This window comes from Narcine bancroftii, chromosome 2 (genome assembly GCF_036971445.1).
Source record: "Narcine bancroftii isolate sNarBan1 chromosome 2, sNarBan1.hap1, whole genome shotgun sequence".
NCBI classification, from domain to species: Eukaryota; Metazoa; Chordata; class Chondrichthyes; order Torpediniformes; family Narcinidae; genus Narcine; species Narcine bancroftii.
Genome location: NC_091470.1, coordinates 54,257,092 through 54,273,357, shown reverse-complemented (window position 1 = coordinate 54,273,357; position 16,266 = coordinate 54,257,092). Strand labels below are relative to the sequence as shown.

The following is a 16,266-nucleotide window of genomic DNA, read 5'->3' as shown; positions in this document are numbered from 1 at the left end:
AATGTTGTATTCCAATATGTCCACCTGTGTCATTCAAATGACAAAGTTACGGGAGGTGGCCAAGTAATCTTGCCTCAGGGAGATAACAACTTGAAAAGGGCTCTGTTAAGTGGGGGAAAAAAATTCAATGTTAATTTTTCAGGTTTTAGCAATCTGCGTTATGGATGTTACCCGATGGCACCAATTGCACAATTTAGCCACATAAATGAAGATTGGTTCTGCTTCTAACAGCTCTGGGCCAAGTGACCTTCATAAGCTGGGTTGTCAAGAGGGCTGCAACAGCTGGCCTCTGTATCCTTGCGATGGCCAAAAAAAAAAGCTTGTCTGTGTTCAACCTTCAACTTACTCCATGGCAAATCCTAATGCAAACTGTGCATTCACATTAGAATGGAATATCGGGCTGGGTATGGGCCCAGTTAAATGTGTGAACACTCATACATTCCAGGGGGGGTTCCCACACCTCTGGAACTGGATCACAACATTAGTTTCTGGAAAGGGTTCAGGGGGAAAAAAATAACAAGGCAGGAAATATCTTTTAATAAAATGCAACCTAGTAATAGAATTTTTGTCTCCTCTCAATCCTTATATGAAGAATTGTGAAACCAAGATAACAACTTACTTAATTCGCAATGCTAGTGATTAAGGGTGATTCTTAAAAAATATATAGGCAAAATAAGAAAAATCTATTTTTAATTTCAGGAAATTCCACTGTCTGAAATTTTATCTCTGGAACCAGGAAAGAACTTCAATTTACTACCTGCTGGAGCCAGTGCTCATTGCTTTAAAATTACAACTGCAAGTGTGGTCTATTTTGTTGGAGAAAATTTGACCAATCATTTGAGTACACAAAAAGACAATAGTGTTCTATCAAGTGACACGAGGTTGGATGTAGCCCAGACATGGGAATTAGCCATCCAGCATGCCTTAATGCCTGTCATTCCAAAAGGTTCATCTGCAGGATCAGTGCACAGCCTACACAGTAAGTTAAATGTCAAGAGTTTATCAAATGGAAAACAGTTCTCTCCAAAATGTATCCTTATCCTTAATATTATTCATACAAAATAGAAATGTTAATGATTTGGACGTTTGTTATTTGCATTATTTAGATCAGCCATGATCTTATTGAATGGCGGAGCAGGCTCGATGGGCCATTTTTGGCCTACTCCTGTTCCTACTTCCTATGTTTCTATTTCTAAAGGTGCGTAAAGCAGTTTCAGTAGCCTTCATTTTGTTACGATATTGGAAAATTTGTGTGTATTATAATGTGGTGAAAGCTTTAGTTAAAAGCTGTATTGAGCTTCAGCATTGATGTGCCAAGACGATTAAAATGTCCAGAGCATAGTCTGACAGGATTCCTAAGATTTGGCTTTTACCTATGCAATGGCAAACTTCCTCAATGCCTAGCATTCATTGGAAATAATAAGTTGAATGTTACTAATTGGCATGTATCTATTTTGAAATTGTTATATCACCACTTAGCTTCTCTCTTTGTTACAAATAAGTGGAACAAGCTGACCTAATGTATTACATTTGAAAACCATTGCAGATGTCTAAATTTGACAATAAAGCAGTAGCTCTGGAGAGAGATAAACAAAGTTAATGTTGAATCATTGATTGTCCTTCCACAGAGAGTCTGCACCTCCATTGTTAAATGATTGTAAAAGACACAAGTACTCAAATCATTTCATGGCAGTAAACTCAGTTTTGTTCTCTTTTGTCAGGAGATGCATCTATCAGTATCTCAGTGTCAAACAGCCAGATCCAGGAGAATGTGGTGAGTTGTGTTTGCAGAAGAGAAAAAAACGTTACCATTCATACAGAAACTCTTGATGACGAGACATTGCGTAGTTTTATTTATTTTCCGTGCTGACAATTTAGTTTGTCTAGCATCAAATGAGACAATTCAGGAAAGATCATTAAAAGCCACCTGCAGAATATTGAAAAAAAAATAGAAGTGAACCTTTGATCAAATCCATTAAAACTTGAAATGATGACCAATTCCTCAAAATCTACAACCCTCTAACCCCATCTTGTCTGCACTGATTGTTCAAAATTTGGGATTAAAATTTTTTTTTAAATCACAAGATTGATCCTCATGGACTGTTTCACAGATACGTTTCAGGAGATGAGAAGCAAATAAACATAAAAATCATGTGTATCCTCTCCAAGGTTTTGAAATCCTTCTTAAGAGTTGTCCCCAATGGCAGTTCTCTAGAAAATGAGTATTTCAGGTAGATTTAAAGTCACAACTTATCTGCTTTATATCTCCCAGACCCAAAATCTCATAGATATTTTTAAAAGTATATCTCCAAAGATAGTCACATCATCACACTCATACATCTCTATTCTTGTTACCCTTTTCCATTTATATAATTTGGCTTGATCTTATTTTACTAAAATGTATCATCTCACAATTTTCTGCATTGAATTTCTCCTGTACTTTGTCCATCATTCTATGCACCTGTCTGATTTCTTGATCTATTTCCATCTCATTCTCTGTTCTACTGTTTGCCCTTTGTGTCATTTAGAGATTTTGAAATTCTACCTTAAGTCCTTCAACTCTAAAGATAATCTCTGACTATGATAAATAGATGCTCTTCTACACTAGAATTTGTGAAATTTGTCCCTAAATGCTGTAATCTCTTCTTCTTTCTTTGGCTTGGCTTCGCGGATGAAGATTTATGGAGGGGTAATGTCCACGTCAGCTGCAGGCTCATTTGTGGCTGACAAGTCCGATGCGGGACAGGCAGACACGGTTGCAGCGGTTGCAAGGGAAAATTGGTTGGTTGGGGTTGAGTGTTGGGTTTTTCCTCCTTTGTCTTTTGACAGTGAGGTAGGCTCTGCGGTCTTCTTCAAAGGAGGTTGCTGCCCGCCGAATTGTGAGGCGCCAAGATGCATGGTTTGAGGCGATATCAGCCCACTGGCGATGGTCAATGTGGCAGGCACCAAGAGCTTTCTTTAGGCAGTCCTTGTACCTCTTCTTTGGTACACCTCTGTCTCGGTGGCCAGTGGAGAGCTCGCCATATAACACGATCTTGGGAAGGCGATGGTCCTCCATTCTGGAGACATGACCTACCCAGTGCAGTTGGATCTTCAGCAGCGTGGATTCGATTATATATTATATTTACAAATATATAGTAAAATATGACAGCAATGCATAGGATTTGAATTTAATATTTGGAATTTAAAGATAAAATGCAGAATCTGCAATTGAGAAGTGGTTGTGTTTTTGATGAGTTTGAACCATGGTTGAGTAACATGACTCTCCCCCAACAGGATATCAGTACTATATATCAAATATTTCCAGATGAAGTGCTGGGTTCAGGACAATTTGGAATAGTATATGGAGGTAATACTTATGTTGTAAAATGTATAAATCATTATATTTTAACATAATTATTTTGCAGGACTCTGTTTAATGTATCTAATTTTAAAATCAGGTGAAAGCTTTATTTGATATCCTGCAATATAATGCACATCTTTGTGTTTTCAGTACATACAGTGTTTTCTGTACATACAGTCTTTGTGTTTTCAGTACATTCGGTACATATTGGTGTTATCTGATATGTACTATGCCATGTCTATAGTTCAAAAACAGTAGCTTGAGCTTTTCTTGCTGAATATATGGGTAAAATTATCATAATCCTTCTATGTCCTTTTCAAAAGTTTCATATTTGGTTTTAAGTGCATTGATGCTTAGAAGTATATACCATAAGTATGATTTGTTTGGTCCTTCCTGATGCATCCAGTTTCCCATATCCATATTGTTGAATATGTTAACAAAGACTCCCAAATGCTCTTCTGAATTTTGAATTTTCTCCCATGCAAATAATAGTCTGCCCTGATATTCCTTCTACCAAAGTGCATGACCATATATTTTCCAACATTATATTTTATTTGTACTTCTTTGCCCATTCTCCCAAGCTCATTCTGCAGCCTCTCCCTTTCCGCCTCACTATCTGTTCCTCCTCCTATCTTTGCAAACTTAGCCATAAAGCCATTTATTCTGCAATCCAAATTATTAATATACAATGTATAAAGAAGCAGCCCCAATATTGACCCCTGCAGAATGGCACTGGTAACTGGTAGCCATGTTGAAGAATATCTTTTTATTTTCCCTCTCTGTTTGCTGATAATCTGCCAATGCTCTACTCCTGCTAGTATTTTTCCTGTAATTCCATGGGCTCTCACCTTGCTAAACAGCATCATGTGCGTCATCTTGTCAAAGGTCGTTTGAAAATCCAAATATGCAACATCTTCTGCATCTCCTTTGTGTAGCGAACTTGTGGTTTCTTCAAAAACTGCAGTAGCTTTGTTAGGATTTTCTCTTAACTAAACCATGCTGACTTTGTTCTATCTTGACGTGCACCTCCAGGTACTCCGTAACCTCATCCTTGGCAATCAACTCCGACAACTTCCCAACCACTAACATTTTTGCTGCTTCCCTTCCTTTTCAAATAGCGGAGTGACCTTGGCAATTTTCCAGTCCTCCGGAACCATGCCAGAATCTATTGATTCTTGGTAGATCATTACCAATGCCTCCACGGTCTCTATAGATACTTATTTCAGAACCCAAGGCTGCATTCCATCTGGTCCAGGAGACTTATCTACCTTTAGACCATTCATCTTCCCAAGCACCTTTTCTCTGGTGATCATTACTGCACACACCTCTCTTTCCTGACATCCTGTTAATGTCTTCCTCAGTGACAAAACACAAAATACTCATTAATTTCCTCTGCAATCTACTTGACTCCCGTTACAATTTATTTAGTGTCATTTTCTGTCATTGCAATATCTACTCTTGACTCTTCTTATTCTTAATTTACTTAAAAAAGCTTTCAGTATCTTTTTTGATGTAATTCGCTAGCTTCCTTTTAAAGTTCATGTTTTCTTTCATAATGAACTTCTTGGATGCCTTCTGTAAGCTTTTAAAAGCTTCCCAGTCCTCTACGTTTCCACTAATTTTTGCTTCCTTGTATGCCCTTTTCTTTTTACTTTGACTTCTCTTGTCAGCCACAGTTGTATCACTTTCCATTCAAATATTTCTTCTCTTCTCCACCTTCCTTATTTCTTGCAGAAACTGCAGTGGTTTCTGCTCTGCTGTCCTCCCTGCTAGTGTGCCTTTGCAATCAACTTTAGCCAACTCCTCTCTCATACCTTTGAAGTCCCCTTTATTCCACTGGTATACTGACACATCTGATTTTCATTTCTCGCTCTCGGACTGCAGGGTGAATTCTATCATATGATCACAAGATGAAAGAACAGAAGAAGGCCATTTGGCCCATCTGATCTGCTCCCCATAACCACCCTGAGCTAAACTGTTTTCACATCCAGTTCCAAGTTCTGGCCTTTCCCCATATTCCTTAATACCCTGACTAATTAGATACTTGTCAATCTTCCCCTTAAACTCCCCAATGATCTCTTCTCCACAGCTGTATGTGGCAATGAATTCCACAGATCCACGACCTCTGGCTAAAGAAATTTCACCTCTTCTCTGTTTTAAATGGGTACCTTCTAATTCTAAGACTGTGCCCTCTTGTCCTGGATTCACACACCAAGGGAAACACCTTATTCATATCTACTCTGTCCAGTCCTTTTAACATTTAAAATGTTTCTATGAGATCCCTTCTCATTCTTCTATACTCCAATGAATACGGTCCAAGAGCTGATAAACTTTCCTCATATGTTAGCCCCTGCATTCCAGGAATCATCCTGGTAAATCTTCTCTGTACTCACTCCAACATCATTACATCCCTTCGAAGATAAGGGGCCCAAAACTGCATGCAGCACTCCAAATGAGGCCTCACCAGTCCCCATAGAGCCTCATCAACACCTCTTTACTCTTACACACTATTCCTTTTGAAATGAATACCAATATTGGATTCGCTTTCTTTACTACTGATCCAACCTGGTGATTAGCCTTAAGGTCATCCTGCATGATGACCCCCAAGTCCCTTTGCACTTTCGAATTTTGAATTTTATCCCCATCCAAATAATAATCTGCATGTTTATTTCCTCTTCCAAAATGTAAAATTGTGTATTTATCAACATTGTATCTCAACTCCCATTTCATTGCCCACTCTCCTAACCTGTCCAAGTCTCTCTGCAACCTTTCGATTTCTTTATCACTTCCTACTCCACCATCTATCTTGATGTCATTTGCAAACTTAGCCACAAAACCATTCAATCCATAATCTAAATCATCAATATAGATTGTAAAAAGAAGTGGTCCCAACACTGACCCCTGCGCAACACCACTAGTAATCAGCAACCATCCAGAACTGGATCCCTTTATTCCCACCCTTTGCTTTCTTCCTATCAGCCAATCCTCCATCCAATCTAATATCTTTGCTGTAATTCCATGGGCTCTCATTTTATTAAGTAACCCCTTATGCGGCATCTTATCAAAGGCCTTTTGAAAATCCAAATACACGACATCCACAGCCTCTCCCTTGTCCATCCTACTTGAGATTACCTCAAAATATTCGATTAGGTTGGTCAGGAAGGATCTTCCCTTCATGAAACCATAATGGCTTAGACTTAACATGTCATGTACCTCAAGGTATTTCATAACCTCATCTTTGAGAATCAAAGACTACTGACGTCAGTCTAATAGGCCTATAATTTCCTTTTTTTCTGCCTCCCTCCTTTCTTAAACAGCGGAACTACATTTATGACCTTCCAGTCCTCTGGAACCATGCCAGAGACTATTGATTTGTGAAAAATTAATTCCAATGCATCCACAATCTCCAAAGTCACCTCCTTCAGAACCGGTGGGTGCACCTCATCTGGTCCAGGAGACTTATCCATCTCTAGTAATCCTGACTACTTAATTCTATTCCCTGAGACATCTGACTATTGTCTTCCTCAGTGAAGACTGATGCAAAATATTAATTTAGTTCCTCTGCCATCTCTTTGTTACCCATTATAATTTCTCCAGCATCATTTTCAATTCGTCCTATACCTACCCTTTTAAAAACTCAGTATACTTTTGTATGTTATTTGCCAAATTCCTTTCATAATTCACCTTTACTTTCCTGATTATTTTGTTGGTTTCTTTCTGTAAGTTTTTATAAGTTTCCCATTTTTCTGTTTTCCCCTTTTTTTTTTTAGCTTCCTTGTATGCCCTTCCTTTTGCTTTTATCTTAGCCTTAAACTCCCGTATTAGCCACATTTGTGCAATTTTTCCATTCATTCTTTTTTCTTGGAATATATCTATCCTACACTTTCTTTACCACTTCCTCCTAAGGGTTCCCTTACCTTATCAACTCTTATCCCTATCAACTTTGGTTCATTGACAATATCCAACCAGAATTGCCATTTCCCTGGTTGATTCACCCACAAACTGTTCTAAGACTACATCCTGAAGGAATTTGGTAAATTCCTTCTCTTTGGATCCAGAACCAATCAGGTTTTCCCAATCAACCTGCACATTGAAATTCCCTCATGAATATTGTAACATTGTCCTTATTGCATGCCTTCTCCATCTCCCTTGAGTTTGCAAGACACAATGCCAGATCCTAGTTTCCCTTTGGAGGCCTGTATACAACTCCCATGAGGGAGTTCTATATTTTCTGATCCACTGTCTCCTCTCTCCAAAGATTTAATTCAATTTTTAACCAGCAGAACCACCCCACTCCCTCTGCCTATCTTCCTGTCCTGGATATTTAGTTGTCAGCTGTGATCTTCTTTCAGCTACGACTCAGCTACGGCCACAATGTCAAACCTGCCAACTTCCAGCTACACAACAACCTTATTTCTTATACTTCTGGTATTTAAATACAAGGCCTTCAGTGCTGACTTCAACCTGCTCTTCAACTTTGTTTCCAAAGTACCACAGGTTAGATCCATAATTTTATGCTTGCAATTTTGCCCTATTGACTGCGTATCCTTCTTCATAATCTCACTGCACAATGCATCTACTTGTGTGTCTTCTACCCTATTCACTTTCCTATTCAGATTCCCATCCCCCTGCAGAACAATTTAAACCTTCCCGAACGGCTCGCGCATACTTGCCCACCAGGATATTAGCCACCTCCCAGATTATAGATTTGCATTGGAGGCAGCACAGAGAACGCCAGTAAGATGGATTCATTGAATAAAGGATTTCATATGAACAATTATGGAGTTAGTTGTGCCAATACTCATTCTTCTATACTTCACTGGGAGAAGATTCTGTGAGGTACTGATAGGATGTTCATCTTCATGTGGTTATCTGGAATGAGGAATAGAGTTTTAGAAAAATGGAGTAGTGAAGCAAATCTTTGGTATTCAATACCCCAGGTGAGGGGAATCATTGAAGATGGAGATTGGTGGACCTGCAAAATATAGAGGACTCAAGGAGAAGGTGAAAGAGAATAGGAAAGTGATGTTAAGAGCAAGATAGGATCGACTCAGTAAAGCCAGCTTGAGGGGCTAACTGACATATCTTACACTTGTTTAATATGTTCCCACTGTCATCTCGGCCATCAAAAATCGAAGTGATGCAGGGTCAGATTTACCACAATCTCATAGAATGATGGAACAAGTGTGAGTGTCAGAAGTAGATTCCAGTAATTGTATATTACCATATAACATTTACGGTGTGGAAACAGGCCATCTCGGCCCCTCTAGTCCGCATTGATTTAAGTGATCTCCTCTAGTCCCACCTACCAGCTCCCTGTCCATAACCCTCCAATCCCCTCCCATCCATGCTCGTATCCAACCTTCTCTTAAATGACAAAATTGACCCTGCTGCAACCACCTCTTCCAGAAGGTCATTCCACTCTCTGAGTGAAGAAGCTCCCTACCTAACTCTCTATATATAAATGTATATTTGTCTTAAAGAAATTTATCCAAATTTATGTTGATCAATTACCTATCTATTATTATTAATGTAAAGATGAATTTCTTCATTCAGGGAACAAAATATTACTGTGGATGATAACTTGCTACATTTCTGACATGTAGTGATCGGCAAGTAGTCATTTTGTAAAAGGAATCAATTTTTACAAATAATCTTTATGAGCAAATAGTGAAAGATAATTGGTAGTATTTTAATAAATGACAGTTTATGGTCTCTAAGATATGGGGGGTAGTAAAAACAGAACAACCAAGTAGATCTTTAACCTGGACAATTGCTTGCTTTGATGTACCAATTCTGTTTGTGTGAAGAGCTTGACAACCGTGCCAAATCATCCAAGAAGTGTGGGAGAAAAGGCTTTAAAGTTGCCTGCAGCATGCAAGTGAGTGATTCCTGTCTCACACGCTGGCCAGATGGCATTGCCTTTCACACCATGAAATTTTTACTGGAAGTATCAGTTATATTTAAAGTAAATTTATTTAAATACTATAATTAAGTATTTACCTACAGCAAAGCACAAAATCAGAAAACTCTTCTAAATTTTCTTGCTGTGCTACATCTTTTTTTTCCAGCCAAATAATTGATCATTCTGGCAGACCTTGCAGAGTAATTGGATAAAATTTTCTTTTTGATCTTCATTGTTGATATCAGAAAGCCAAGAAAATCAAATGGGTGATCAATTGCTTTATTTCAGATTACCAATTCACCATATAAAATCTGCATTCTGTATGTGTGTGTGTGTCTACATCTCTATCACAATAGCAAACACCAGAGGACATGTACACAAAGTGAAGGGGGAAGTTTAGGCAAGACTTTAGGGGTGAGTTTTTTTTATTTTACGGAGAGTTGTGGGTGCCTGGAATGCCTTGCCGGGTATGGTGATGGGGGCTGAAACAATAGGGAAATGTAAGAGACTCTTAGACATGCACATGGATGCAAGAAAAATAGAGGGTTATGGGATTTAAGGAAATACATGGGTTGGCTCGAGGATTAAAAAAATCATTGTATAATTTATATATCCTTGGATCAGCTTAAAAAGCATGCTCACCATGAAGTAATTGTGAATAGTTGCAGACAATATCTTACAATTGGCTTTTATTTCATATCTGAAAAGTACTATTAATACCTCTATTTGTGATCATTTCTTCACCATACACTTTGTCATACAGGACACTTACCTATGGAATTGTTTCACCGCAGGACCCATTCTATCTTTCTAAATTTGAAGCTTTCACTTTTAAGAATATCTAGCCTCGAGCAAAGTCGTTGGGGTTAGTGGCATGAAACTGACATTGCTGCTATGATATCCACAATGCTGTGCAATCCCTATGCACCATGCAGAGAGTTACGTACTTGCCCTGTTCAGCTATTGATTGTGACTGCTTATTTTCCTTTCTATTCTCATTGAAGGAGAGGCAACAGTGATGGTTTTATTTCATTTAAGTAGCAATTAGCACATTTCATGCTCTGTCAAGAGTCCGACATCCACTTGGCCAAGAAGCAGGGTGACTACTGAATGCTAACTGCAGAGATCTGGAGAACACAGGAAATGCAATTAATTAGTTTAAACTCCACAAGATAAACTGTGCCACCAGTACTGTCAGTGGCTAAAACTCTCATCGGTTTTGCTTGTTTGCTAGGAAAGCATCGCAAGACAGGAAGAGACGTAGCAATCAAGGTGATTGATAAACTACGATTTCCAACAAAACAAGAAAGTCAGCTGCGAAATGAAGTTGCAATTTTACAGGTAAGTAGGACATAACGTCTGATTATCGACTTTAAACATTTGGAGGAGAGTTGGAGTCAATTAACGTCAGTATCACTTTTGAATGGCAACATCTAGATCTGAATTGTTAAAAACCTCTCTCTCTGTTTATTCCCAATATAAATAGGACAGTTTGATAATGTGGGGCAGGTTGGAAGAAGTATCAGTCATTTTTTCAAACCTAAATTGGAATGGAAAAAAAATTAAGACAAATTTTGAAGATACAGTCTTCTTTTATGGGCTCCAGCTTGCTAAAAAGCACTGGCATTTCACAGCCCGAGTAGTGTTGAGTTTGGGATTCACACCCAGACGCTGTGATCCCAAACAGCTTGCTAACTGGCCACCAGTGTTGGATTTTGTGCAATATTCAGTAGCAGGCCAAGAACTGGATACATTTTCCCAGGAGAACCCATACAAACTCATTTAAATTTTTTAATTGGCATTTACTTTAACAAAACAAAACTTGATTTTTTTAAAGTTTAAATTTTAAAATTATTAAGTATCAGGTGGTCCTCAACTTACGACCTACGTGAGTTACGTCCACCCGCACATACAACTGAATTTTTTCTTAAAAACTGTTCATTTGCTGAGATTTGTCATTAAAGGTTCATTTGTTGAAAATAGTTTGAAAAATTGCTTTAATACCTCATTAAGACATGTGAATCCAATTGACGACCAATCCAAGTTATGACCAATCCTTCAGTCCCAATTATAGTCGTAAATCGAGGTCTACCTATATTCAAATATTGGACAGGATTGGTAGTCAAATTTGGTTTGTCTGATGGGGTACATTGGACAATCCTGCTGCTTCATCAGATCTGGACTCTTTGGGCAGGTCTGGCAAAAGTCAGGTTTACCTCAGTGAGCCGTCCAGGCACAGACTATGACCATGACCATTAAATGGACAGTCCCATGTCATGTAATTATCACCATGTATTGCTTTCCTCTAAAATGTTTACATATATTATCACATTTAAAACTTCGATGAGATATGGGGAAGAACATCTTTTTATAGGTACCATTTCTTTGCCCAGAATCTGCATCACCCTGGAGTAGTGAACTTGGAATGCATGTTTGAGACTCCTGAAAGAGTGTTTGTTGTCATGGAAAAGCTCCATGGAGACATGCTGGAAATGATCCTGTCAAGTGAGAAAGGACGTCTGCCAGAACATATAACCAAGTTTCTTATTACACAGGTATGTGACAGTTATTACAATTCTCCAATCGAAGGTAAATAGGATCATCAAAAGGAGTACTTCAACTATATTTCTTACAGGCATTGGCATAACATGCAACTGAAATTAAGCATCTCCTCTAACTTGAAAGGAAGTGCAATACTAATGAAATCCCCTTTCCGTCCATGCGGGTTTGTGTTTTCTTGTCCATGATTGAAATGAAATGACCTTCAGTGTGACTTTTGGGCCAGAGTCAGAATGATGAGAAGTATTGCTTGGATTATCAGTCAAGCATAAATTACTCTGCAGGATTGTCCACGCGTATTTATAGTAATTTCTAGTTGTCTCATCTGCAATTCCTTTCAGCTGATGGAAGTTTATCTCAGTATTGCAGCCCTTTTACTTCAATTTTAACTGGACTCACCCATGAAACTAATTTTTCTAAAATATGTCAAAATTCTCACGTGATATAAAAGGATACTTGTGTGTTGCTGTTTCTTGAGTTTAAACTAATTAGTTCAAACACTGAAGTGACCCTGAAAAGCTGCCCCCTCCAGGAAACCTCTTGGCCTCTTATTTGAAAGTAGTTCCCGACATATTAATGGTGAAATAAAAGAGCAATCAAGGCAAGATAAATGGGCATGGAATTTCAGATAGAGAAGATTAAATTAGGGATGAGATAACAAACAGAATTAGAATTTTTTTCAATTAAATCTTTAGCAACAAAGAGTTGAGGTGCGAGGGACAAATTTTTATCAGTAGCAGTTTTCCTCATTGTACAGTTCTGGAGACTTTAAGATTTCTAGTCAATAGTTTGATGATACCAAAATTGGCTTGAAGTAGAATTCTTTTTAAATAGAATTCAGCTTTAAACATTGGTTTGAAGTTGTAAAATTTCAAAATTAATCTTGCATTATATAGAGGTTAGTCATGTATGCAATCCGGTTGATTTTCATGAGTTATTACATTGAGGAAACTGAACTCCGCAGAACTGTTGTCTCAACTTGCTCAGAATTGTAAAAAGTACACCATAAAACACAGGTTCATGTTACCTCTCATGTTATTTGCCTGGGATTGTTCTATTATTGCCCACTCAGACATATTCTGTAAGCAAAATGCACTTAATTTCCAAATCATATGTCGAATAAACAGTAGATAACAATTCTTGCTTAATTCTTTTGGTGATATGATTTTCTTTAAAACAGATACTTGTTGCCTTGCGACATCTTCATTTTAAGAACATAGTTCACTGTGACTTAAAACCTGAAAATGTCCTCCTAGCTTCAGCTGATCCCTTGCCACAGGTAAGAGCAATTATATATCAGTACGCGAACACATTTGCTTTAGATTTTATAATATCATTACATTCATATACATTCCTATTACATGTAATCATATCTTTTTTTCCCCAAACGTAGGTCAAGCTTTGTGACTTTGGTTTTGCACGTATAATTGGGGAAAAGTCTTTCAGGCGTTCTGTGGTGGGAACACCAGCATATTTGGCTCCAGAAGTGCTTCGGAACAAAGGATATAATCGATCTTTGGATATGTGGTCGGTAGGCGTTATTGTCTACGTCAGTCTTAGTGGTACCTTTCCATTCAATGAGGATGAAGACATTCATGATCAAATTCAGAATGCTGATTTCATGTATCCTCCTAATCCTTGGAAGGAGATCTCAGTGGAAGGTAACTAATAAGTAGATTGTAAACCAAAGAAATGTAAAGGTAAAAGTTCACATTATACTATATTTGGAATGTAAAAAACATGAAATTCTTTAACTTTGTCTTCTGTAAGGAAGACAGAGAGTCACCACTTTGACAAGTGCCCCTCACAGAAATGAAGCCTCAACAAGAAATGAACACACAACCCCTGGTTTGCCAGACCAGTGCTCTAACCACTGAGCTATTGGAGCCTCTGTTGGTATTGGAATCCCATTCCAGTTTCACATTTTTCAATCCATCCAAAAGCAGATTTTGTTTTTGTTTGAAGGAGAGACTAATATTTTTACCTTTTTTTTAAATACAAACATTTGAACTACTTTAACATGGTTTAATGTGACACCTTTATTTCTTCATACCAAATAGTGGAGCAAGCTTGAGAGGATGGATGGTCTGTAACTGTTATTTTTCTGTCTTCGTGAAAGCAAAAAAAAAACCTCTAACTGTTTTTGCCTAGCTAATTTCCAATCTGCAATGTTTGTTGATCAAATTTACATTGAGGTTTTTACCAAAGCAATTATAAATACAGTTACAGTAAAGTTATTCTGCATGCCACCATTTTTTTCACTGCTATGGCTAACGATTTGCTTCCAACTTTAGTCACAACGCTGAATCTCACATATGCACTTTTACGCTCCTCAGCAAACTGGGTAACGCGGAAGTGTGTGCGTCGGTTACATCACATGTACGTGCCAGAGATAAGTAGAGTAGGCAGGTGGCAATGTCAAACCCTGTGCAATGTTGATTTGCTGTCACCTCTGCCAAATTGTCCTGTATCTATCCAACTAAAGTAGGTGTTAATCACACACAGAAAACCTGTTTTTTGGCATTAAGAAGCACAACCCCCACTCATTCCACCCAGTCTTTGTTTTGTCAAGTCTTAAAAGGCCATGCAGATTTGTTAGTGATTGAATTGGTATTCAGTTTGTTCTAAGTGTGTTTTGGTTGAAGTGGAGAGATTATTACAGAGCTTGGGATCATCAGCTGTCTGGTTGACACAAATGGGGCAACTGCTTGCCACTCTGTACCCACCTTCTTCCCAAACCAAATCCCCAGCAAAATGCAGGGTAACCAAGCAAAGGAAGGAAGAGTGGCAGTGATTAAGAAGGAAAATCCATTAAGAGTCTAAGGGGGAAGAAATGGGTTTTGACATTTTACTAAGAGGGCCGAAAAGAAACCTGCTCAGTGTTGCTGCCACCGAGCTCTATCTTGGGATGAATATTCTCTCACTTTTTGCCTGACCTTGATTGGTGCTCCAGATATGAGAAACTTCTGCATGCTGAAGGTAGCATGCTGTAGCCTGGGACTGCAGCATATGGTATGTGACTGGGGGTTTAGTGGGTGGGGGTGGAGGAAGGGGAGGCATTGTTATGATTGAACCTCTGTGTTGGCATAAGCATCCATCACAGATGTATATAAAAACCACAATGCATTTCATTGTCTTGTGGCCTGACCCAACTCGCCAATGCTTAGGAATGAAACAGTCCTGGCATGCCGGTAGCAAGATTAATGTGCATTCAACAAAAATGTGAGACCCAATGACCACCTCCCGAGCAATGACATACTTGTAGAAGTACAGTGAAGGTTCATCTCGTTGATTCCTGGGATGACAGGTTTGAGCACGGATTAAGCAGGCCAAGCCTGAATTTTGTGGAGCTTCCAAAGAGAGGTGATTGCATTGAAGAGACTATTTCTTTCTGACAAATTCAATTCACAGAGGTTGTTTCCTTTGTCAAAAATCCAGGAGTCACCATTCCAAAATTGAAGGTGAATCACTAGATTAAAGATGGAGTACATGAATGGCCTGATTGCACTCCACGATTGTGACCTCAGGATTGCTACCCCTTCCACATGCTAGTGAGGTTAGAATTAGGAGGTTAATGCATTTTAACATGTGGCTAAAGAGATGGTGCAGGATGGACGGCTTAACATTTCTGGATCATTGGGCTCTCTTCCAGGGAAGGTGGGACCTGTACTAATGGGACAGTTTGCATCTGAACTGGAAGAGGACTAGCATCTTTGTGGGAAGGTTAGCTTGTGGTGCTCTCTGAGGTTTAAACTAATTTGTTGAGGGCTCGGAACTAGAGTAGATAGAGGAGTGGAAAAGGGAAAAGATGATTTAAGATGGAGACAAAGGGTTGCGTGTGGTGAAAATAATATTCTCAGGTTGCTCTATTTCAATGCAAGGAGTAGGAAAGAGAGATGATACAAGAGTGTGGATTGGCACATGGAATTAAGACATGGTTTTCATTAGTGAAGCTTAGATGCAGAAGGGACAGGACTGGCAGCTCAATGTTCTGGGGTTCCATTGTTTCAGACATAATAGAGTGGAGGGGCATAAGAGGCATTGCTCGTCATGGAATTTATCTCAGCTGTGCTCAGGCAGGATGGACCAGAGAGATCCTGTACTGAGACTATATTGGTAGAGCTGAGCTGAGGAACGGGATATGAGGCTGTATTATGGACTGTCCAATAGTCAACGAGAATTGGAGGAGCAAATCTGTAGAGAGACAGCAGACTGCTGCAGGAAACAAAGTTGTGATAATAGGAGATTTTAACTTTCCACATATTGATTGGGACTCCCATACTGTAAAAGGGGTGGATGGCTTGGAGTTAGTCCAATATGCTCAGCAACATTTTGAAAATCAATATATTGAGGAACCAACTAGAGCGAGTGCAACACTGGATATCCTATTAGGGAATTAGGCAGGACAGGTAACAGAAGTATTCATCGGGGAGCATTTTGAGTTCAATGATAATAATGC

General features: G+C 38.7%; 1 protein-coding gene and 1 long non-coding RNA gene across 4 annotated transcripts in view; one reads left to right on the top strand and one right to left on the bottom strand.

Annotated features, from left to right (window-relative positions):
• Positions 1 to 16,266, bottom strand: part of LOC138753551 (uncharacterized) — a 71,203-nt gene that overhangs the window by 2,977 nt on the left and 51,960 nt on the right. The gene's annotated exons all lie outside the window — the stretch shown is intronic.
• The window catches only part of prkd1 (protein kinase D1), a 265,779-nt gene that overhangs the window by 233,960 nt on the left and 15,553 nt on the right, over positions 1 to 16,266 (top strand). For all 3 annotated transcript variants that reach the window (XR_011351249.1, XM_069916697.1, XM_069916698.1), the window contains exons 10-16: positions 700 to 979; positions 1,722 to 1,774; positions 3,277 to 3,349; positions 10,483 to 10,589; positions 11,642 to 11,803; positions 12,988 to 13,086; positions 13,201 to 13,468. Coding sequence is in view for 2 of the 3 variants with exons in the window: in XM_069916697.1 (XP_069772798.1) it covers positions 700 to 979; positions 1,722 to 1,774; positions 3,277 to 3,349; positions 10,483 to 10,589; positions 11,642 to 11,803; positions 12,988 to 13,086; positions 13,201 to 13,468 (1,042 nt within the window). In the remaining variant the exon portion in view is untranslated. The remainder of the gene's footprint in view (positions 1 to 699; positions 980 to 1,721; positions 1,775 to 3,276; positions 3,350 to 10,482; positions 10,590 to 11,641; positions 11,804 to 12,987; positions 13,087 to 13,200; positions 13,469 to 16,266) is intronic.